General features: G+C 36.4%; 2 protein-coding genes across 4 annotated transcripts in view; both read right to left on the reverse strand.

The window, feature by feature from the left end:
• The window catches only part of LOC125226411 (proton-coupled folate transporter-like), a 31,597-nt gene extending 28,198 nt beyond the window's left edge, over positions 1-3,399 (reverse strand). The window contains exons 1-2 of one of the 3 annotated variants that reach the window (XM_048130393.1): positions 3,349-3,391; positions 293-318 (exon numbers count right to left, since the gene is read on the reverse strand). Coding sequence is in view for 1 of the 3 variants with exons in the window: in XM_048130391.1 (XP_047986348.1) it covers positions 3,303-3,309 (7 nt within the window). In the remaining 2 variants the exon portion in view is untranslated. Of the gene's footprint in view, positions 1-292; positions 319-3,302; positions 3,325-3,348 lie in introns of those variants that run through there. The other 2 variants (XM_048130392.1, XM_048130391.1) reach the window with 2 other exon arrangements.
• A 1,073-nt stretch (positions 3,400-4,472) lies between these two features.
• Positions 4,473-17,801, reverse strand: LOC125226294 (proton-coupled folate transporter-like). The gene is made up of 7 exons (XM_048130232.1): positions 16,943-17,801; positions 15,560-15,719; positions 13,049-13,150; positions 11,338-11,475; positions 10,641-10,724; positions 8,787-8,943; positions 4,473-4,605 (listed from the first exon to the last, which is right to left on the reverse strand). Exons 1-7 carry the CDS (start codon positions 17,726-17,728, stop codon positions 4,509-4,511), a joined length of 1,524 nt encoding a protein of 507 aa, XP_047986189.1. The 5' UTR covers positions 17,729-17,801; the 3' UTR covers positions 4,473-4,508.
• Positions 17,802-18,180: the final 379 nt, after the last annotated feature.

Raw genomic sequence — 18,180 nt, forward strand, 5'->3', positions numbered from 1 at the left:
TTTTAATAACTGGTGACATGAATATAGACTTATTAACAAAAAAATAATACGGTTAAGGATCTACTAGATATTATCAAAATAAACGGATTCAAAAGCCTTATCAATGTACCAACAAGGATAACCGAATACTCAAAAACGTGTATTGATCACGCGTATTCTAATTTAACTATTAAATTATAAATTAAATAAAAAAAGGGTGAAAAAAACTAAAAGTGCGACCTTTCAAAAAGTAATAAAATAACTAAATAAGTAGCTCTAGGAATACCTACCTTCCTTCTTACGAAATACCTACCTTCTTCTTCTTCATGTTGCGATCTGCTACGTTATAATACATGTATTGACTTCACAATTTGAAATAAAGGTTAGGCTAATATTGAGAGCGGTCCCCCGACGCGACAACACTTTACCATTAGTTAAGAATGGAAATCAATAAAGAGAATAATAATTAATAATTTATTTTGTCATATTTCTTGTGTTTTGGAATTCAAGTACCGAATTGTATGTTAAGTACTCTCGCGGCAATCATGTGCTAACCCTGCTGGTTTTATCATTTATCGCGCGATCATGCTTGCCTCTGTAATCCATAATAAATAAATAAATAATTTACCTACATTTTTTTACGTTCAAGATGTTCTAGACGTAAGTGCATGCTGTTCTTATAAAAATACCAAAGTCACTATAAGCGTGCCGTTCAGATTTGAGGAGTTCCGTTCTGACCATCATCAGGAGTTCCACTGCACCAAATGTAACTGTTCTGGACGTGAGGGCATGCTGTTCTTATAAAAATACCAAAGTTACTATAAGCGTGCCGTTCAGATTTGAGGAGTTCCGTTCTGACCATCATCAGGAGTTCCACTGCACCAAATGTCACTATTCTGGACGTAAGGGCATGCTGTTCTTATAAAAATACCAAAGTCACTATAAGCGTGCCGTTCAGATTTGAGGAGTTCCGTTCTGACCATCATCAGCAGTTCCACTGCGCGGCGATAGAATCGTGGAATGAGCCGCCCCTTTAGGCCTAGCACATGATTGCCGCGAGAGTATGTCGCCGCGAGATAGATGAGATGACACGTCTTTGTCGTAATTGTATTAATGACATAAGAACCGGTAGTCTATCTCGCGGTGACATACTCTCGCGGAAATCATGTGCTAACCCTGCTGGTTTTATCATTTATCGCGCGATCATGCTTGCCTCTGTAATCTATAATAAATAAATAAATAAATAATTTTGTGGCGGCGACCATCTTGGACCGGCGGCCATCACCTACAGCTACATACATACTGCATACATACAATCACGCCTGTGTCCCATGAAGGGGCACGCACGCACGCACGCACGCACGCACGCACGCACGCACGCACGCACGCACGCACGCACGCACGCACGCACGCACGCACGCACGCACGCACGCACGCACGCACGCACGCACGCACGCACGCACGCACGCACGCACGCACGCACGCACGCACGCACGCACGCACGCACGCACGCACGCACGCACGCACGCACGCACGCACGCACGCACGCACGCACGCACGCACGCACGCACGCACGCACGCACGCACACACACACACACACACACACACACACACACACACACACACACACAGACAGATAGACACGTCAAACTTATAACACCTCGTCGTTTTCGTCGGTTTCAAGTGCGAGTCGGATTTCGACTCTTCCATACAATTTAGTCATGAGCGCCTGATGGAGGTGTGATAGCAACAATTTCACAAACAAATAGTAGAAAGTTTCAAAACGTTATATCTCGGAAACGATAAGAGATAGACCAAAATGGACTTCAGATTTGGGCTTTCGGTGGCACAATTTTTTTTGAACCGATTTGGATAATTTTTTTTTTCAAAAAAATCTAACCCGGGTGTAAAATCTTTATTTTTTGAGCTAGAAGGCTAAAAAAAATAGTACTTAGGTGTTTTTGTAATACATTTCGGGCCGCTAAGAATCAGCCACATACCATTGTAATTTTTTTTTTATAAAAAAAAAACTAATTAAAATTTTGAAAAACCTCCGACATAGTGGACCGATTACCATCAAACATGGATAAGAACACCCCCGACTAATTCAGCTTTCAAACAAAAAAAAAATCAAAATCGGTTCATCCGTTCGAGAGCTACGATGCCACAGACAGACACACACACAGACAGACAAACAGACAGACAGACAGACACGTCAAACTTATAACACCCCGTCGTTTTTGCGTCGGGGGTTATAAAACTGGCATTGTTAACGTATTTTGTTATGACTTGCACTTATCGGATCACTTATCTGTAAATGTAATTTTAAATATATCTACAAACAAAATACACATTTTAAAAATAATGTTTTCACACAGTAACAGGTTGGACTTTACACGTAGTTTGGACCTTTATGATTGGGATTGTCTATTAGCAAAAAACCGGCCAAGAGCGTGTCGGGCCACGCTCAGTGTAGGGTTCCGTAGTTTTCCGTATTTTTCTCAAAAACTACTGAACCTATCAAGTTCAAAACAATTTTCCTAGAAAGTCTTTATAGAGTTCTAACTTTTGTGATTTTTTTCATATTTTTTAAACATATGGTTCAAAAGTTAGAGGTGGGGGGACGCACTTTTTTTTCCTTTAGGAGTGATTATTTCCGAAAATATTAATATTATCAAAAAACAATCTTAGTAAACCCTTATTTATTTTTAAATACCTATCCAACAATTGATCACATGTTGGGGTTGGAATGAAAAAAAATATCAGCCCCCACTTTACATGTAGGGGGTGTACCCTAATAAAATATTTTTTTCCATTTTTTATTTTTGCACTTTGTTGGCGTGATTGATATACATATTGGTACCAAATTTCAGCTTTCTAGTGCTAACGGTTACTGAGATTATCCGCGGACGGACGGACGGACGGACGGACGGACGGACGGACAGGCAGACATGGCGAAACTATAAGGGTTCCTAGTTGACTACGGAACCCTAAAACCTGTTGTCCAGTTAAAAGGTTTGAATCTGTATTAAACGTTATAAAGCATTATTTTGAAGTACATTTCCCTATAAAAAAACAGCCTGTTAAAACAAATCGCGATGTTTGGGTTAACGAACTTGTAAAAAATAAGCGAAATAAATTACACAGACTAAAAACTAATCTTGCACATAACCCTGATGATCACGAGTCACTTTCAGAACTTTTAAAAACAGAACCATTGTACTGGGCACTATTGAAAGAACTACGTAAGGATTATATAAATAGGCAAATTTCAAATAGTAGTGACAATATGTGTCGTAGTGTTTGGCGAGTAATTTCTGACGAAACATGCAGGAAAAACAAGACTGGGAACCGCGCAATAGACATACTGATAAGCCGGTCGGAGGGCGAGTGCGAGAGTGCGCGCGCATCTGTCGCTGCATCGCTACTGAACCAGTATTACGTTAACGCCAACGTAAACAATTTTTCCCCTCACTAGCTCGGAAACACGTGTTTTGTCCTTTAATACCAGCGGGTAAAAACGCATTTTATCCACTAGTGGGTAAAGTAATTTGACCTTGAACAAAGTCAAAGTAACTGCTTTAAAATTGATAAAAGTAGGTGAATCTAGTAATAAAGATGATTTACCACCTGTGGAACTACTGGAAGCAGTGATAAACGCATTTTTTGCGTTGTAGTTTCCTCGCTATAGTGAGGGGAAAAGTTTTGTGTTACACTCGGGTGCAAATGTATTTTACTTCTCGTGTGTTAAAAAACTCGTAAGTTCAGGATTCTATTCTCGAACCACTCGCTTCGCTCGTGGTTCAACTATAGAATCCTTTCACTTGCTCGTTTTTCAATTCCACACTCGGCGTTAAAATACAACTTTGCCCCCTTGTATAACAAATAACTATTAAACCATGCAGTGCAACTGCTTGCGAATATTTGAGTGATTACCTGGACAAAACACCTCCTACACTTGTTTTTACTGAATTTACCTTAAGTGAAATGATTGAGTCTATTGTTAAGAATCTCATAATTTCACAAATTATTTATATAACATTTGTAAGACAACGTTAAACATCTCATAATTTTACCCAAAGATTGATATATTTTTTGCATGTTAGCAACCCTGGCGAGAAGGCGGGCTGTCAGTTAGTCCTTTTTTCGGCGTAAAGTAGTGAACTTTGTTTCTGTGACGATTCGTAAAATAATAATAAATATCACGAAAAACCCGTTTTGCCGTCTTAATTACTACGTCGGTAAGAGATCAGAAGTGACAAACCTAATCCTACTAAAGTGGATTTACGCGTAAGTAAAGACGAACGAGTAATCAATTGGTAAGTTGATCACAGTTTTCTTTTCTCCAATAGCCGGCGAATAATTAATTAGCTACGAAAGAGATATTATTATGAGCGTTTCGTGAGAGTTTGTTCGTTCGGCTACGCACACTGTTTAGATTAGTTTATCATAAATATGTTAATAACAAAATATTCATTATATTGAAAAAGGAGAAGAAATGAAACAAAAAATATTGTATTTTTACTCTCTAATTTTGTAATTCTAAGCAAGGATCCACATCTGCATTTACAATTTTATTATTTATTTCAGTGTTATCGTTTTTCTTGCGCTGCGTGAAGAGCCATCTGTAAAAAAATAGTAAAATTATCATATCAAAAATTTTACACAAAAATGGTTTTGTTGGCATGGCGTTTCGTTTGTCATTCTGCAAAAGAAAACTAACAGTTGGACAAAATAGTTTCAGGATGCAGAAAGAGTATGATGTATATTAAGTAGTTACTTAGGGCACGCGCGCACTACTGATTCTTGACAAGCTTATTTTCCGCAAAATCTGTGAAGTATTCTCCTTGAAGTGCGCGCACTGCGGAAAATAATCCGTATGCGGATAAAAATCTGTGGTTTGTTGCAGATTGGTTGCGGTGCGGCGCCGCACTTTCTGCATCCTATGGACTATTGAGTGAATCCGCGCACTGCGGATAAAAATTCGTGCGGACGCCGCGCCGCCCGGCAGCCATCAAAGTGACGCTGTTCTCACGACACGGTACTGCGCGGTCATCAGAGATGTTAATTATTTGAACTAAATGTATTTGAAATACAAATACAAAATAGGTACCTATATTGTATTTTAAATACACATACATATACAATCACGCCTGTATCCCATAAAGGGGTAGGCAGAACACATGAAACTACTAAAGCTTCAGTGCCACTCTTGGCAAATAAGGGGTTGAAAAAAAACGAAACTGTGATATTGCAGTGACAGGTTGCCAGCCTCTCGCCTACGCCACAGTTTAACCCATATCCCATAGTCGCCTTCTACGACACCCACGGGAAGAAAGGGGTTGGTGAAATTCTTAACCCGTCACCACACAGGCAATAAATACTTTTATTTAGGTATCTTTTGTGATTTATCTAAGGCCTTCGACTGTGTTTGTCATGAAACATTAATCAGGAAACTACATTATTATGGAGTCAGAGGATCAGCACTAAATTTACTCAAGTCCTACTTAAATGGTAGAATACAAAGGGTAGATGTCAATGGACAGAGATCAACTGGGTCATTGGTCTCTATGGGTGTACCACAGGGATCAATATTGGGGCCTTTCCTGTTCCTTATCTACATAAATGACTTGCCATTCCTTGTAAAGACCCACCATGATATAGTATTGTTTGCAGACGACACCTCACTTATTTTCAAACTCAAACGACAGCAACAAGCTCACAGTGATGTAAACAATGCTATCTCTAAAGTAGTGAACTGGTTCAATGCTAATAATTTATTATTAAATGAAAAAAAGACTAAATGTATTAAGTTTGTCACTAATAGTAACGTAAGGAATGAGCAAACAAGTGTCGTTGTGAAGGATGAGGAATTGGAACTGGTAGATAGTACAGTTTTCCTTGGTATAACTTTAGATTCTAAACTTCAGTGGGGTCCCCATATTGTTAACCTCTCGAATAGACTTAGTTCTGCAGCTTTTGCAGTGAGCAAGATCCGTCAGTTAACAGACGTGAAAACAGCTCGATTAGTTTATTTTAGTTACTTTCACAGCATTATGTCATATGGTATTTTACTTTGGGGCAGTGCTTCAGAGATAAATACCATATTTATTCTGCAGAAGAGGGCTATTCGAGCAATATATAAAATGAACCATAGAGACTCACTTAGAGATAAGTTTAAGGACATTAATATAATGACAGTGCATTGTCAATATATTTATGAGAATATTATGTATGTATATAAAAACATTTGTAATTTTAAGAAAAACTGTGATGTACATAATATAAATACTAGAAATAAACATAAACTCGCGGTGCCCTTCACACGGCTCTGTAAAATTAAAAAATCATTCATGGGTAATTGTGTTCGATTTTATAATAAACTTCCGAATCATATTACTGACTTGTCAATTAATAAATTTAAGAATCATGTAAAGCGTGTACTCATTTCCAAAGCTTATTATACAACACAAGACTACATGAATGATAAAACAACGTGGGATTAATTGTTATTCGAAATGGTTTCTTATTTTTACGTTTTTTATTATTATTATTGTTGATGAAATTAATATTGTATTTTTTTGGACATTGGATTTTTCCTAGAAATATTCTAGACATGTATTTTTATATATACATATACCTAATTATATATTTTTTGTTTAACGATTATTTTTATATGAAATTGTATATTATAGACTCAATATTATTATGAACAATAATTACAACAATAAATTGCTCTGATAATTAGGTTAGATTAAGATCATAATATATATGTAATGAACTATTCATAAGAGCTTGTAAAGGCCTACATGAATAAAGATATTTTGAATTGAATTGAATTGAATATCAAAAATTATTTGGATTTAGTGTAGGTAATTTAACTATACTTATTATATAATAAACAGATATATTATAGAGGTATAGAAGCTACGCAATACAACAAGGTTTTTTCAGGATTTGATATTTTATAACTCGGTTTCAACGCGAGCGAAGCCGTGGGCAAAAGCTTATAACCTGTGAGATTATAACCGACTTCAAAAAAAGGAGGATCTTCTGGATCCTTTGTTGTCATGTTGTCGTCCTCCCGCGGGTCGATCCACTATTAAAATCTGGGATTAACCTCTTTTCTTCGAATTATAATCCCTTACTCACCAAGCTACGCTGGGCGGAACAGAATAACAACTAAAAACTGGATTTTCAGGTTAGGTATATTGTATTTTGACACAAACAAACGCCATGGCCCGATTCGAAGTATATGGGATCATCGGATTTAGATACGATATAATTCGGATATCTAAGATTAGATTTATATTGACTGGGATATAGACCGTGGTTACCTTTTTGTTTTTTTTTTGTCGAACTCCCGATATTTCGACGAAGCAGTTACATGCATCAATGGTCAGGGGTAATGCGGAAATGTATTTTTTTGTAATTGTAATTAAAACAAAAATTGGCTTTTGTTATAGACAGATCGATATTTAATTACAGTGATATCTTACTCACATCTCAGAACTATTTTTTGGAATACGACAAAGAGCACTGAAGGCTCGAAACCGAAACATACAAGTACAAGACTTACTCTTAAGGAGCATTCAATCTGCGATTATCTGATAGTGTGATAAAGAAACAAGTGAAAAATATGTGAAAAATTCAGTTCAACCCAGTGATTTCCTCCTCCAAAACATAACCAATCGTAACGATATTTTAAAAGCTGAATTATGGGCCATCTTTATCCAAGTTGTCCATGTCCACCCCACTTTTTTTGGATTTTGAATTTTTTATGTGGTTTCCGTTGATAATTGCGAGCTTTTTCAATCCTAACAGGAGAAAAAAGTGTCCCATGGTTTTTTTCCCATTCCGTTAACATTTTTCATACATTTTGTATGGCGGTAACGGAATGGAAGGTTTGAAAAATATATGGAAATCTTGGGACAATAAACTGAAATAAAAAAATGAAAAATGAAAAAAGGAAAATAGTGTGTCTACTAAAAAAATACAAATTAAATTATTTTCTATGAGGATAATTTAATTTGTTCTAAGAATCTTGGGACATTTTTTTACTCCTAATATCAGGATCGAAAGACCTCGCGATTCTGAGTATGAATCTCATAAAATTTACCCATGTTACAAAAAAAGTGGGGTGGACAACTTTGAAAAAAAAAATGGCCCTTATAGTAGTTAACTTAAGACAAATAAAATACAATTCAATTAAAAACTAATCTAAATTAAACTAAGTCAACTTAATAATTATAAAGATACATACATAATATACATATAATAAAATTATTTAAAATTTAATAAAATTATATAAAATATAATAAAATTATTTGTTTTCAAACAAAAAATGTCCCCAGAAGCTTAAATTTACAACAAGTAGTTCCGTTCAAGGTGTGTCGAAGATATCACTGCTTCAGAAACCAGATTGGAAATATTTTTGCGTTTTAAATTGTCATCCGGTAAACTAGTAAACTAAGAGCCCATTAAATAAATAAATAAATAAATATTATAGGACATTCTTACACAGATTGACTGAGGCCCACGGTAAGCTCAAGAAGGCTTGTGTTGTGGGTACTCAGACAACGATATATATAATATATAAATACTTATATACATAGAAAACATCAATGACTCGGGAACAAATATCTGTGCTCATCACACAAATAAATGCCCTTACCGGGATTCGAACCCGGGACCGCGGCGTAGCAGGCAGGGTCACTACCGACTGCGCCAGGCCAGTCGTCAAGGTCCCATTAGGGATAATCTTTTTTGAAATAATGAACTTCCCATTGATCTTTTTGATACTTACACAAAAATGATGATTGGAATCACAGTAATGGCCGCACTGACGTAATAAACGACACCGGGTTCTATTGAGAGGGTCTCTCGGTACAGCCAGGAATACACAGGACCGAACATCATGTTAGCCAGAACCTCAGTCAGGTTGAATACTGAAGTCATTTTACCTGTAATTTTACGATATTAGCTTTATGACCAGTTTGAAAATAGCATATTGGTAAATATTGGTCAAAGGTCAAACAAGTTTGTCACAAAAAAGGCGCGAAAATCAAATTTTCTATATGATAATAGGTACATATATACGCGCCTAATCTTTTTTTAAATTTGGCATTTTTTTTAAATAAAGACGTCACGAGTATTTTTTGTCTCGGTTAAAAAAACAACGTTGCATACAATAAGTACTGTTTCTACGACTATTATTAAAATAACTTATTTTTTTAATAGTTTTCTAGAAAAAATCGAATGACTTTCCTAAAATATACCTACACTGTTCAATGAATTGTCACTCAATGTTTGACAGTTAAAATTATCTCTATTGTTTCTTTTTAGCGTGAATGGTATGAATTTGCAGTACAGCGCATACTGCGTGTATGCACAAATGCGTTTTTGAGGAATATCCCTTAATTTGGCAGAGACTCTGGTGACATAAATTTTCCGATTTTACTTAATATATTGAATAACAGGTGTTTTTAAAGCGTCCGAAAAATATTTAAAAAAATCTAGATTTATTAGTTTTGGAAAAAAAATATGTCCGCCACAGCGGACTCTGCCAAATATTGGGATAAATTAATATGTCCGCTGAGGCGGACACTGCCAAACATACGGTCATTTAAAATAAACAAGTATTTCTTAACATATATTTATTTTAAAAATTAACAAATATAATAATTTTGTATGAAAATCAAACTGACACATATTTATAGTCAAATATCATTATTTTAACTTTTTTCCGACTTTTTGGCTAGGTTGCACATGCCGTGATCACGACAGACTGATGTGACAGTGATGTCCCAGCAAAATGTCGTCGAAGATGTAAACAACACAAAACTACCCGAAATTAATTATATCAATGTTCGGGGCAGACAAAGAAATTATAAATTTTGATCTACCCGGTTTTCTTTAATGTTTATTCCCCCTCGCGCGACATGTAACATTCACAATATCCGCGCACTACGTATACCTAAAAGTGCCAAAATTTTAACTGCTTGGTCCAGCACCACACGCTGTTGGATTAAATAAAAAATCTAAGCATAAAAGCAGGCCACCAAAACAAGAAAATCAAAATAATAAACAAAACAATATAATAATTTGTTACAACACGTGTCACCGCAACATTGGCATAGTCCGCCACGGCGGACAAATCGTATTTAGTATATATTTGGCACTGTCCGGTGCGGCGGACAACCTGTTTAGATGATGATTATGAGTATTAGAAATTGAGAAATAAATTGAAAACATAACCACTTGCAACTATTATGTAATATATTTTATTATTTATACAACAGAAATACCCTGTTCTTACAAAAACCAAAAGAAAAACGCATAAATATTTTGCTAAAAACAGTTGACTTCTGACGCGGTGCCATCTTGACGAGTAACTGTCAAACGAGTGTTGACAGTGGTCAAATAGTATTTTTATACAAAGCATGTATCATAAAAGAGTCTCTTTCCATATCTTAAATTAAATAAAATTATACCTAAAAAGCGAAATATTTTTTTTTATCACCTGTCCGTCCCACCGGACTTTGCCAAATTAAGGGATATGACTATAGATTTTATTGAAATATATAAGGTAGGGTTTTAAAGATGTGTGCACGAACCTATAAAATGACAAATAAAAGTACAGGAGTTGAATAAATGTTACCTAATTCATCGCTAGTGACTAGTTTAGATGTGATCGATCTCATTGCCGTGAATGTCGTTGCGTTGAACGTCTCCAGTAAAACCGCTGTAAATAAAGATAAATAAATAAATGTAGCTAAAAGTGGCACTGAACAATAAGCACTACCTTTATGTGTATTCATTTGTAGGAAAAGCACATGAAATTGCTGAAGTTTCAGTCCGACTTTTAGCAATTAAGGGATGAAAGAAAAAGAAATTGTGATGAATGAACTAGGGGGTTACCATGAAGTGCTAAAGCTGTTCAGTTTAGGTTGAGAGAAAGGGACGAAGCTATAGCAGTTCCATAGCTCCCACCCTCTCTCTCAACCTAAACTGAACGGCTTTAGCACTTCATGGTAGCCCCCCAGGTTCCTAGCCCGTCGCCTACATCACAATGAGGAGGCACACTGACATTTTTCCCGCCAGGCGGCATCAGTGCAAGTGTCTAGGCATGTCACTGTCATTCATATGTGTGAGAGAAAAGAAAATATCTTCTTTTCGCTCTCACGTATGACATTCGTTATCTGTGCAGTGGACTGTGACACCATCTGTCATAATCTTTGAGTGTGCCACCTCATTTAACCCATACCCCACAGTCGACTTCTACGACACCCACGAATAAAGGTGTTATGAAGTAACATACCAATATTATGCATGTCTGATAAGCGCTGATAACCTACCAATATACATATCCAATGAGGTAGTGGCGAGGGCCACGGCTATGGCTCCGACGAATTTGCTGCAAGTCGAGATGATGCCGAGAACCGAATCGTCCCACTTCAGATATCGGCTGAACAGGCTTATTGAGATCAATGCACCTGTAGTAGAAAAAAAATGACGATGAATGTCTAGTCAGAGGTTCTGCCAATTGCCACAACGATGAGATTGGATAGTTTTTAATACGATAATTGGTCAAAGCATCGGCAGTGAAAATTTGAGACTTTTTGCTTGGAAATGTGTACATAGCATTTAATATTAAACGACTACAGCGTCTATTTGCACTTTAAGATTAGGGCCAGTTGCATTAACCACACATTACAGATACATCAATATCACGCATCAGAAGTCTACGGAAAATTCCATACAAAACAATTGCGAACGCTAAATATGATTAAGGACCACCAGGTTCGATGCCAACGACTCTCGAAGCCAATCAGATTTTAGCGCTTGATATGACATGGGTCAGATGACTGTGAATCTGTGATAATGTCAAACATGACGTTTTTGTAGTTTAACTAAACGGCGATTGGTTTGGCCTAGGGTTGCAAAAAAACGGTTTTTTTTCTGGCTTGAAAAAAAAAAACATGAAAAAAAACCGTGAAAAAAAAGTTTTTTTTCTGGAATATGTTTTTTTTCTAAAGTACGAAATCTCAAAATTTGCTAAGTAGATAATACTTTTATAAGGTTTTTTAGACTTAATGTTAAGTATTAAACGAATTTAATCAAATAACTTTAATTTCTGGTCTTATAAAAGTAAGTTTTACGAAATTTGTAGTTGGTAGTTATCACTATTTACTGTTGGCAACACCACCGCCTCTCCACGCTACATGCAGCATCGGGGATTCCCCAATAAACGTTTGTATACTGAATGTTAATTGAATTAAAATGTACGTTATTGTTATTGAAACACGTTACAACTCACGAAAAACCGTTATTGTCGTATTATTTGTTCATCTGAAAAAAAACCACAATTAGAAAAAAAACCATAGTGCTCGGTTTTTTTTCATGTTTTTTTTCACAATTCTGAAAAAAAAACATTTGGTTTTTTTTCTATTTACAACCCTAGTTTGGCCAGTGTATCTCTAATACTCTTGGGTATTTCTCTTCTTAGTGTAGTTGGCACCTGTTTTGTGACTATCAGAAGAAAAAAACTAGGTATAAATAATATTAACTTAAGACGATACAGGAGGGGTCAATTCTCTATACAAACCCTCTCGACTATTTCCTACCTGGTTTTTGAAGATAGAGCATTTATTTTTTCAAAACAGGTTATTATTATTTTTATCTGCGTTTCACCCGTTTGATTTTTTTGTTATTCTTAGTTTTAAAGACGCTAGAGCGCATCAAACATTTCCAAAAACTATGGAATTCAAAATTGGTAACAATTAGCCAAAAAAACTAAACGGTCCGACACAGATTATTTCATTGTTATTCAGATTCTCAAATTTCGTTACGATTAATTAAGTTTTTAAGGAGGAAACAGTCGAGAGCGGAACCTCGATTTTAAAGATTTTTTCGCAATATCTTTTAACTGAGTTGTTCTAAATGGACATTTTTTTTTCGATAAATCTAGTTAATAACACTAGTATATTTAACTAAAATTCCCAAATTGGAACGGGGCTCCTTTCCATTTTAGCATGTTCGCCTGTAGCGTCTTAATCGACAACTTACCTACAATATGCACCAATATGTAGAATGTGTTATAGAAGCTATACTTCAACGCATCCCAATTAAACCGGTATCTTGTGAACAGATAACGAACTGAGTGCTCTCCTGCAAAATGTATAGAATAAATTAAATTATTTTGTCCCAAAAAAAATATTTCATGTACATTTAATTTCACTTAATGTATAATTATATTGATTTATCTCCTACATATTTACCTAATTATGTTGCTGCCTAATTTGCAGTACAGAAAAAATAAGAAGGCAAAAGAGAAACATTATTTTTTTCCATATTGAAAGAAAAACTTTACTTTCTTTTTAAATTTGATTGCATATAAAAACAGATTTGTACTTTTAAAAGGTTCGCATAAAGACGACTTACGAATAATAATCGTTGAAAAAAAAAAAGTTTCCTATTGACGCAACGTTGCCGCTAGAGACAAATGTTGCCGCACATGTTTTCGTGTCTCGCAACATGTTGCAGTTGTGTATCCCATAGCCAGTACTAACTTTTCCACCAATTTTGGTGCAGCATGGTAGAAATAAAGAAATTCTAATATGTGTTTTCTAGGGAGATGACCAATCAAGGCTCATTTTACTGTTATTAATCCTAATAAACTATTCCAGCTGACGGGACTTAATCGCGTATTTACTATGTTTTAAACACTATGTTTTAAACACTAACCTCCGACGTTTCAAGGACGGCATTGTCCCCGTGGTCTCGGAAAAATTTCAATCGAGACGAAGGTTTTAATATCTCATCCACATGGAACCCGGTCATTAGTAAATGCAAGAAGAAACAAATATCGCAGGTTGAAAAACCGAATATCGTGAGTGTTGTGTGTCGACAAGGTGACATCCCTAGTGCACAAACTGTTCAAGTGGGTAGTCAGGACCAAGTGCGGGTAGTTCGAAAAACTCGTACAGCTAGAAGATGTTGATGTCAACTTCAGCCAGTCTGCTCCGAGACCACGGGGACAATGCCGTCCTTGAAACGTCGGAGGTTAGTGTTTAAAACATAGTAAATACGCGATTAAGACCCGTTTGCAATTTTAAATATGAGTAAAAATCGTGAAAGTTTGAATCAGTGTATTCCAACTGATTTCAGACTAATATTGCTTTAATTAGCCTGTGTGGTGATGGTGACGGGTTAAGAATTTCACCACCCCCTTTCTTCCCGTGGGTGTCATAGAAGGCGACTATGGGATTTGGGTTAAATTGTGGCGTAGGCGAGAGGCTGGCAACCTGTCACTGCAATGCCACAGTTTCGTTTTCTTTCAACCCCTTATTTTGCCAAGAGTGGCGCTGAAGCTTTAGTAGTTTCATGTACTCTGCCTACCCCTTTACGGGATACAGGCGTGATTGTATGTATGTATGTGTATGTATTGCTGTATGTATAGGCGAGAGGCTGGCAACCTGTCACTGCAATGCCACAGTTTCGTTTTCTTTCAACCCCTTATTTTGCCAAGAGTGGCACTGAAGCTTTAGTAGTTTCATGTGCTCTGCCTACCCTTTTACGGGATACAGGCGTGATTGTATGTATGTATGTGTATGTATTGCTTTAATGCGACAATGCAACACCAAAATTGCTGGAAAAGTTAAGTCTGCTCATAAGTTACTTTAAGTCGGGATGTCTCTTAGGGCCACTTGCACCAACGAAAATGGAGGGTTAACCCGAGGGTTAACCCGAGGGTTAACCCACCATTTTATATGGAATTTGACAGATGACAGCCCACTAACCCCGAGTTAAGTAGTTGGTGCAAGTGGGCCTTAATGTTTTAACCGACGAATGTCCGCTAGTCTATCCCTGGCTCTATTCGTTGTACTTAATACCATCAGGTTATCAATGTTGTGTTGAGTCGGGTGATGGATCAACAAATGAATTAGTACTCCCACTAATGCACTGATTAATTAATCAGTCCAGTAATAACGTTATATTGTGGTTTATAATAGTCGAAGTAGGTGAATAGTAATGGAATAGGTTAAAATGGTCGATTTCATCTCAACATAAACGGTATAAAAACTCCAAAGATAAAATACCTAGGTCTAGAAATAGATGACATAATTATACGAAAATGTACTAAGTTTAAAAAACTGTTGATAGATGGTTCATATATAGTATAAGTACAAAAATTATGTGTTTTGTTGTTGCACTGTTATTTTGAGTACTCTTAACTGTGTTGGCTACCTACAGGACAGGCTCTACTCTGCCTAGTTTATTGTAAATCTGCTTGTTTGTAAGTCTTTGCGATCATGTTATTAGAGTACTGCTTACTTTCTTTATGTTAATTGTAATTGCCTATTGTCATGTACTGTAAATAAACTTTTACTGTTGTTTAACTTAATTCTCTCCTTAAATGGATACTCTAAGATTTCGCTAAAATATATTTAAACCGAAAATGTTTATTTTTACAAACCCCATTTACAAACCGCATGCATTTCAAAATGAAATATGTAAGAAACGTTTGCAACATACCATTAATATGGGGATATTAAGCAACAAAATAAAGTATCATACCATACCAAGGTCCGTGTATAAGAAGGATGCAAGTTAGTATTAAAATGGACTTTGCCTGTCTGTGGTTGGGTCCCTTTTTGAAAGCCACAGCCAGCGTATCTTTCACATGTTTCGTGTTGAAAAAGGATTTGAGGGAACCGCATACGCCGCCTGACTTATCCTGTAATTGTATCTTAGATTAATTGTGGTTGTGGTGAAGGGAGGCCCAAGTAAAAATCCTTTAAGGAAAACGGGTTTTATGAGGATGTGAGTAGAAATTGTTTTCCTTGAAGGGCGTACTTAGGTACAAATTATTATTGACATCTACGGGATATCTTTTTAAATATTTGTTATCAAATTATTAAAATTTGTATCCAATGTAACTGTTGAAAGCTAAAAATTATAAGCTTGAGATATCGATCACGAATAATTGAATAGGTCTCCTGTGGCCTATTTCTCAAAACTGAAAGTTACAAGTTACAAGCGGAAGTCTCTTTCCAACTTGTAATTTATTAGACATTGACTACCACTTGTAAATTGTAACTTGTAGCTTCGAGAAATGGGCCTCATGAACTTGTAACTTTTAGTTTTGAGAAATGGGCCTTAATGTCCAAATTGTAAATGGGTACTACTTTCTTGTTGGGACAAATGAATAAGGTTCTATTAAAATGTCGTTTTTAGCTGTAACTAGTGACGATGAAATTATGTAAAGTAGGTACGTAGGTATATTGTATCAGTGTTTGAAATTCGCTCGTTTTACATTTTACCTTGATATTTATTGTAATTATGTTAATACAGGCTATGTAATGTATTCGACCGTATATTAATTTTCAATTTCATTAGAATGTTAAATTGATCATCATCATCTTGCCTTATCCTGGCATTTGCCACGGCTCATGGGAGTCTGGGGTCCGCTTTGACAACTAATCCCAAGATTTGGCGTAGGCATTAGTTTTTACGAAAGCCACTGCCATCTGACCTTCCAACCCGAAGGGTAAACTAGACCTTATTGGAATTAGTCCGGTTTCCTCACGATGTTTTCGTTCACCGAAAAGCGACTGGCAAATATCAAATGACATTTCGCACATAAATTCCGAAAAACTCATTGTTGCGAGCCGGGGTTCGAACCCGCGACCTCGGGAACGAAAGTCGCACGTACTTACCACTAGGCTACCAGCGCCTGTTAAACCGATAAATAGAATGTACAGTCAACCAATTGGAACTCTAGGCCACTGTAGATCTATGTCGTTGTGACGTTCTAAATCAGATTGTAAGAAATCTCTTACTGCTTGTCATTTTGACATGGTTGTAGAGTGGCCTAGGGTTCCAATTGGTTGACTGTACGTAGAATGTATGTAGAATGTTAAACCGATGTAAGTACCTATAAATTATCATAAGAATTACCTCAATTTCCTTTTCAGAGACTGGTTGTTCAGGGTCTTGTATAAAGACGAAACCGTAGCAAATACTAAACAAAAACAGTAAACCGCTTACTGCAAACACACCATAATACCCTATATTATGCAGAAGAACTCCACTCAGGGCGGAGGCTATCGGGCCTCCCGCGGTCGTGCACAAATTCGTCACTCCGATCCTAAAAGTCCTTGTCTCCACACTTGATATATCACTTATGTAACTAAATATACCCATGTAAGATGTGATCCATCCTCCCGTTATTGCTGGAAATATTGCTTCCAAAAACATTGTCCACTGCACGGGGATCTCATAAAAGAAATACACGCTCAAAATATTACTTAAACACATGAGAAGATCTCCAATGACCGGCAATAGTATGCATATCTTCCTTTTTCTCGTCCTGTCACTCCATGCGCCTAAGAATAATATTAAAAAACTGGGAATAGCTGTCACGATAAAAGTTTTCCAAACTTCCATCGATGCCACTAGTTCTTGCACGGCCAATTCTTGTCTGAGATACTTGTTGCTATCCCGAGCCAGCAAGGAGTCGCATACGACATCGCCGTATCCCAAGTTAACTCGGCACGCTTTATCTAAATTGAGATTTTGCGTCGCCAGTCGGGCTAAAACCCCGGGAACTACAAAACAAGCTACCACAGGTTCCACTGTAATATTATCTTTTACATATTTTATTTTCTCTTTCAAAGTTTTCCTTTGTTTCTGGTTAGCACTACTAGAGTTTGCTTTCAACGGTGCTTCTTCGGAAGAATCCATAGTAAGCGTAGGTTTAAGAACTTGCAATTTTATTCTAAAACTAGTGGAAATTTTCAATACACGTGCAACGCGATCTAATTTGGAACGAGTAGTATGATACGAGTTGGTAATTTATAACGCCATATCTATCATTATACAGTCTCTTATTTTGCTAAACAGAGTAATACTGTTTATCAGGAATAGAGGGTGTTCTGTCAGTGATAAGAATAACTAGGTGTTGCATTAAAATGCTAGAATTATTTAGAGATGTATCTTCATGTAAGTATATCTCGATCGATCGAGTTAGATGAAACAACACGTAGTGACTTCCTAAGCGGAATTAGGCACGCCACAGACAGTCTTAAAAATTCATAATCTTAAAAAAAGATTTGTATGCAACCTGTCAGTTCAAACTGACAGAATTTTCAGATTGAACTGACAGATTGCATACAAATCTTTTTTAAGATTATGAA

The sequence above is a fragment of the Leguminivora glycinivorella genome, chromosome 5, assembly GCF_023078275.1.
Source record: "Leguminivora glycinivorella isolate SPB_JAAS2020 chromosome 5, LegGlyc_1.1, whole genome shotgun sequence".
Classification (NCBI taxonomy): Eukaryota; Metazoa; Arthropoda; class Insecta; order Lepidoptera; family Tortricidae; genus Leguminivora; species Leguminivora glycinivorella.

Coding starts and splice junctions, on each gene's coding strand:
- LOC125226294 (XM_048130232.1), bottom strand. CDS start 17,728: ATGGATTCTTCCGAAGAAGCACCGTTGAAAGCAAACTCTAGTAGTGCT. Junction 15,720..16,942: donor TCTCTGAAAAGGAAATTGAG/GTAATTCTTATG, acceptor ATACAATTACAG/GATAAGTCAGGCGGCGTATG. Junction 4,606..8,786: donor ATTCCAATCATCATTTTTGT/GTAAGTATCAAA, acceptor ATTTTTTTACAG/ATGGCTCTTCACGCAGCGCA.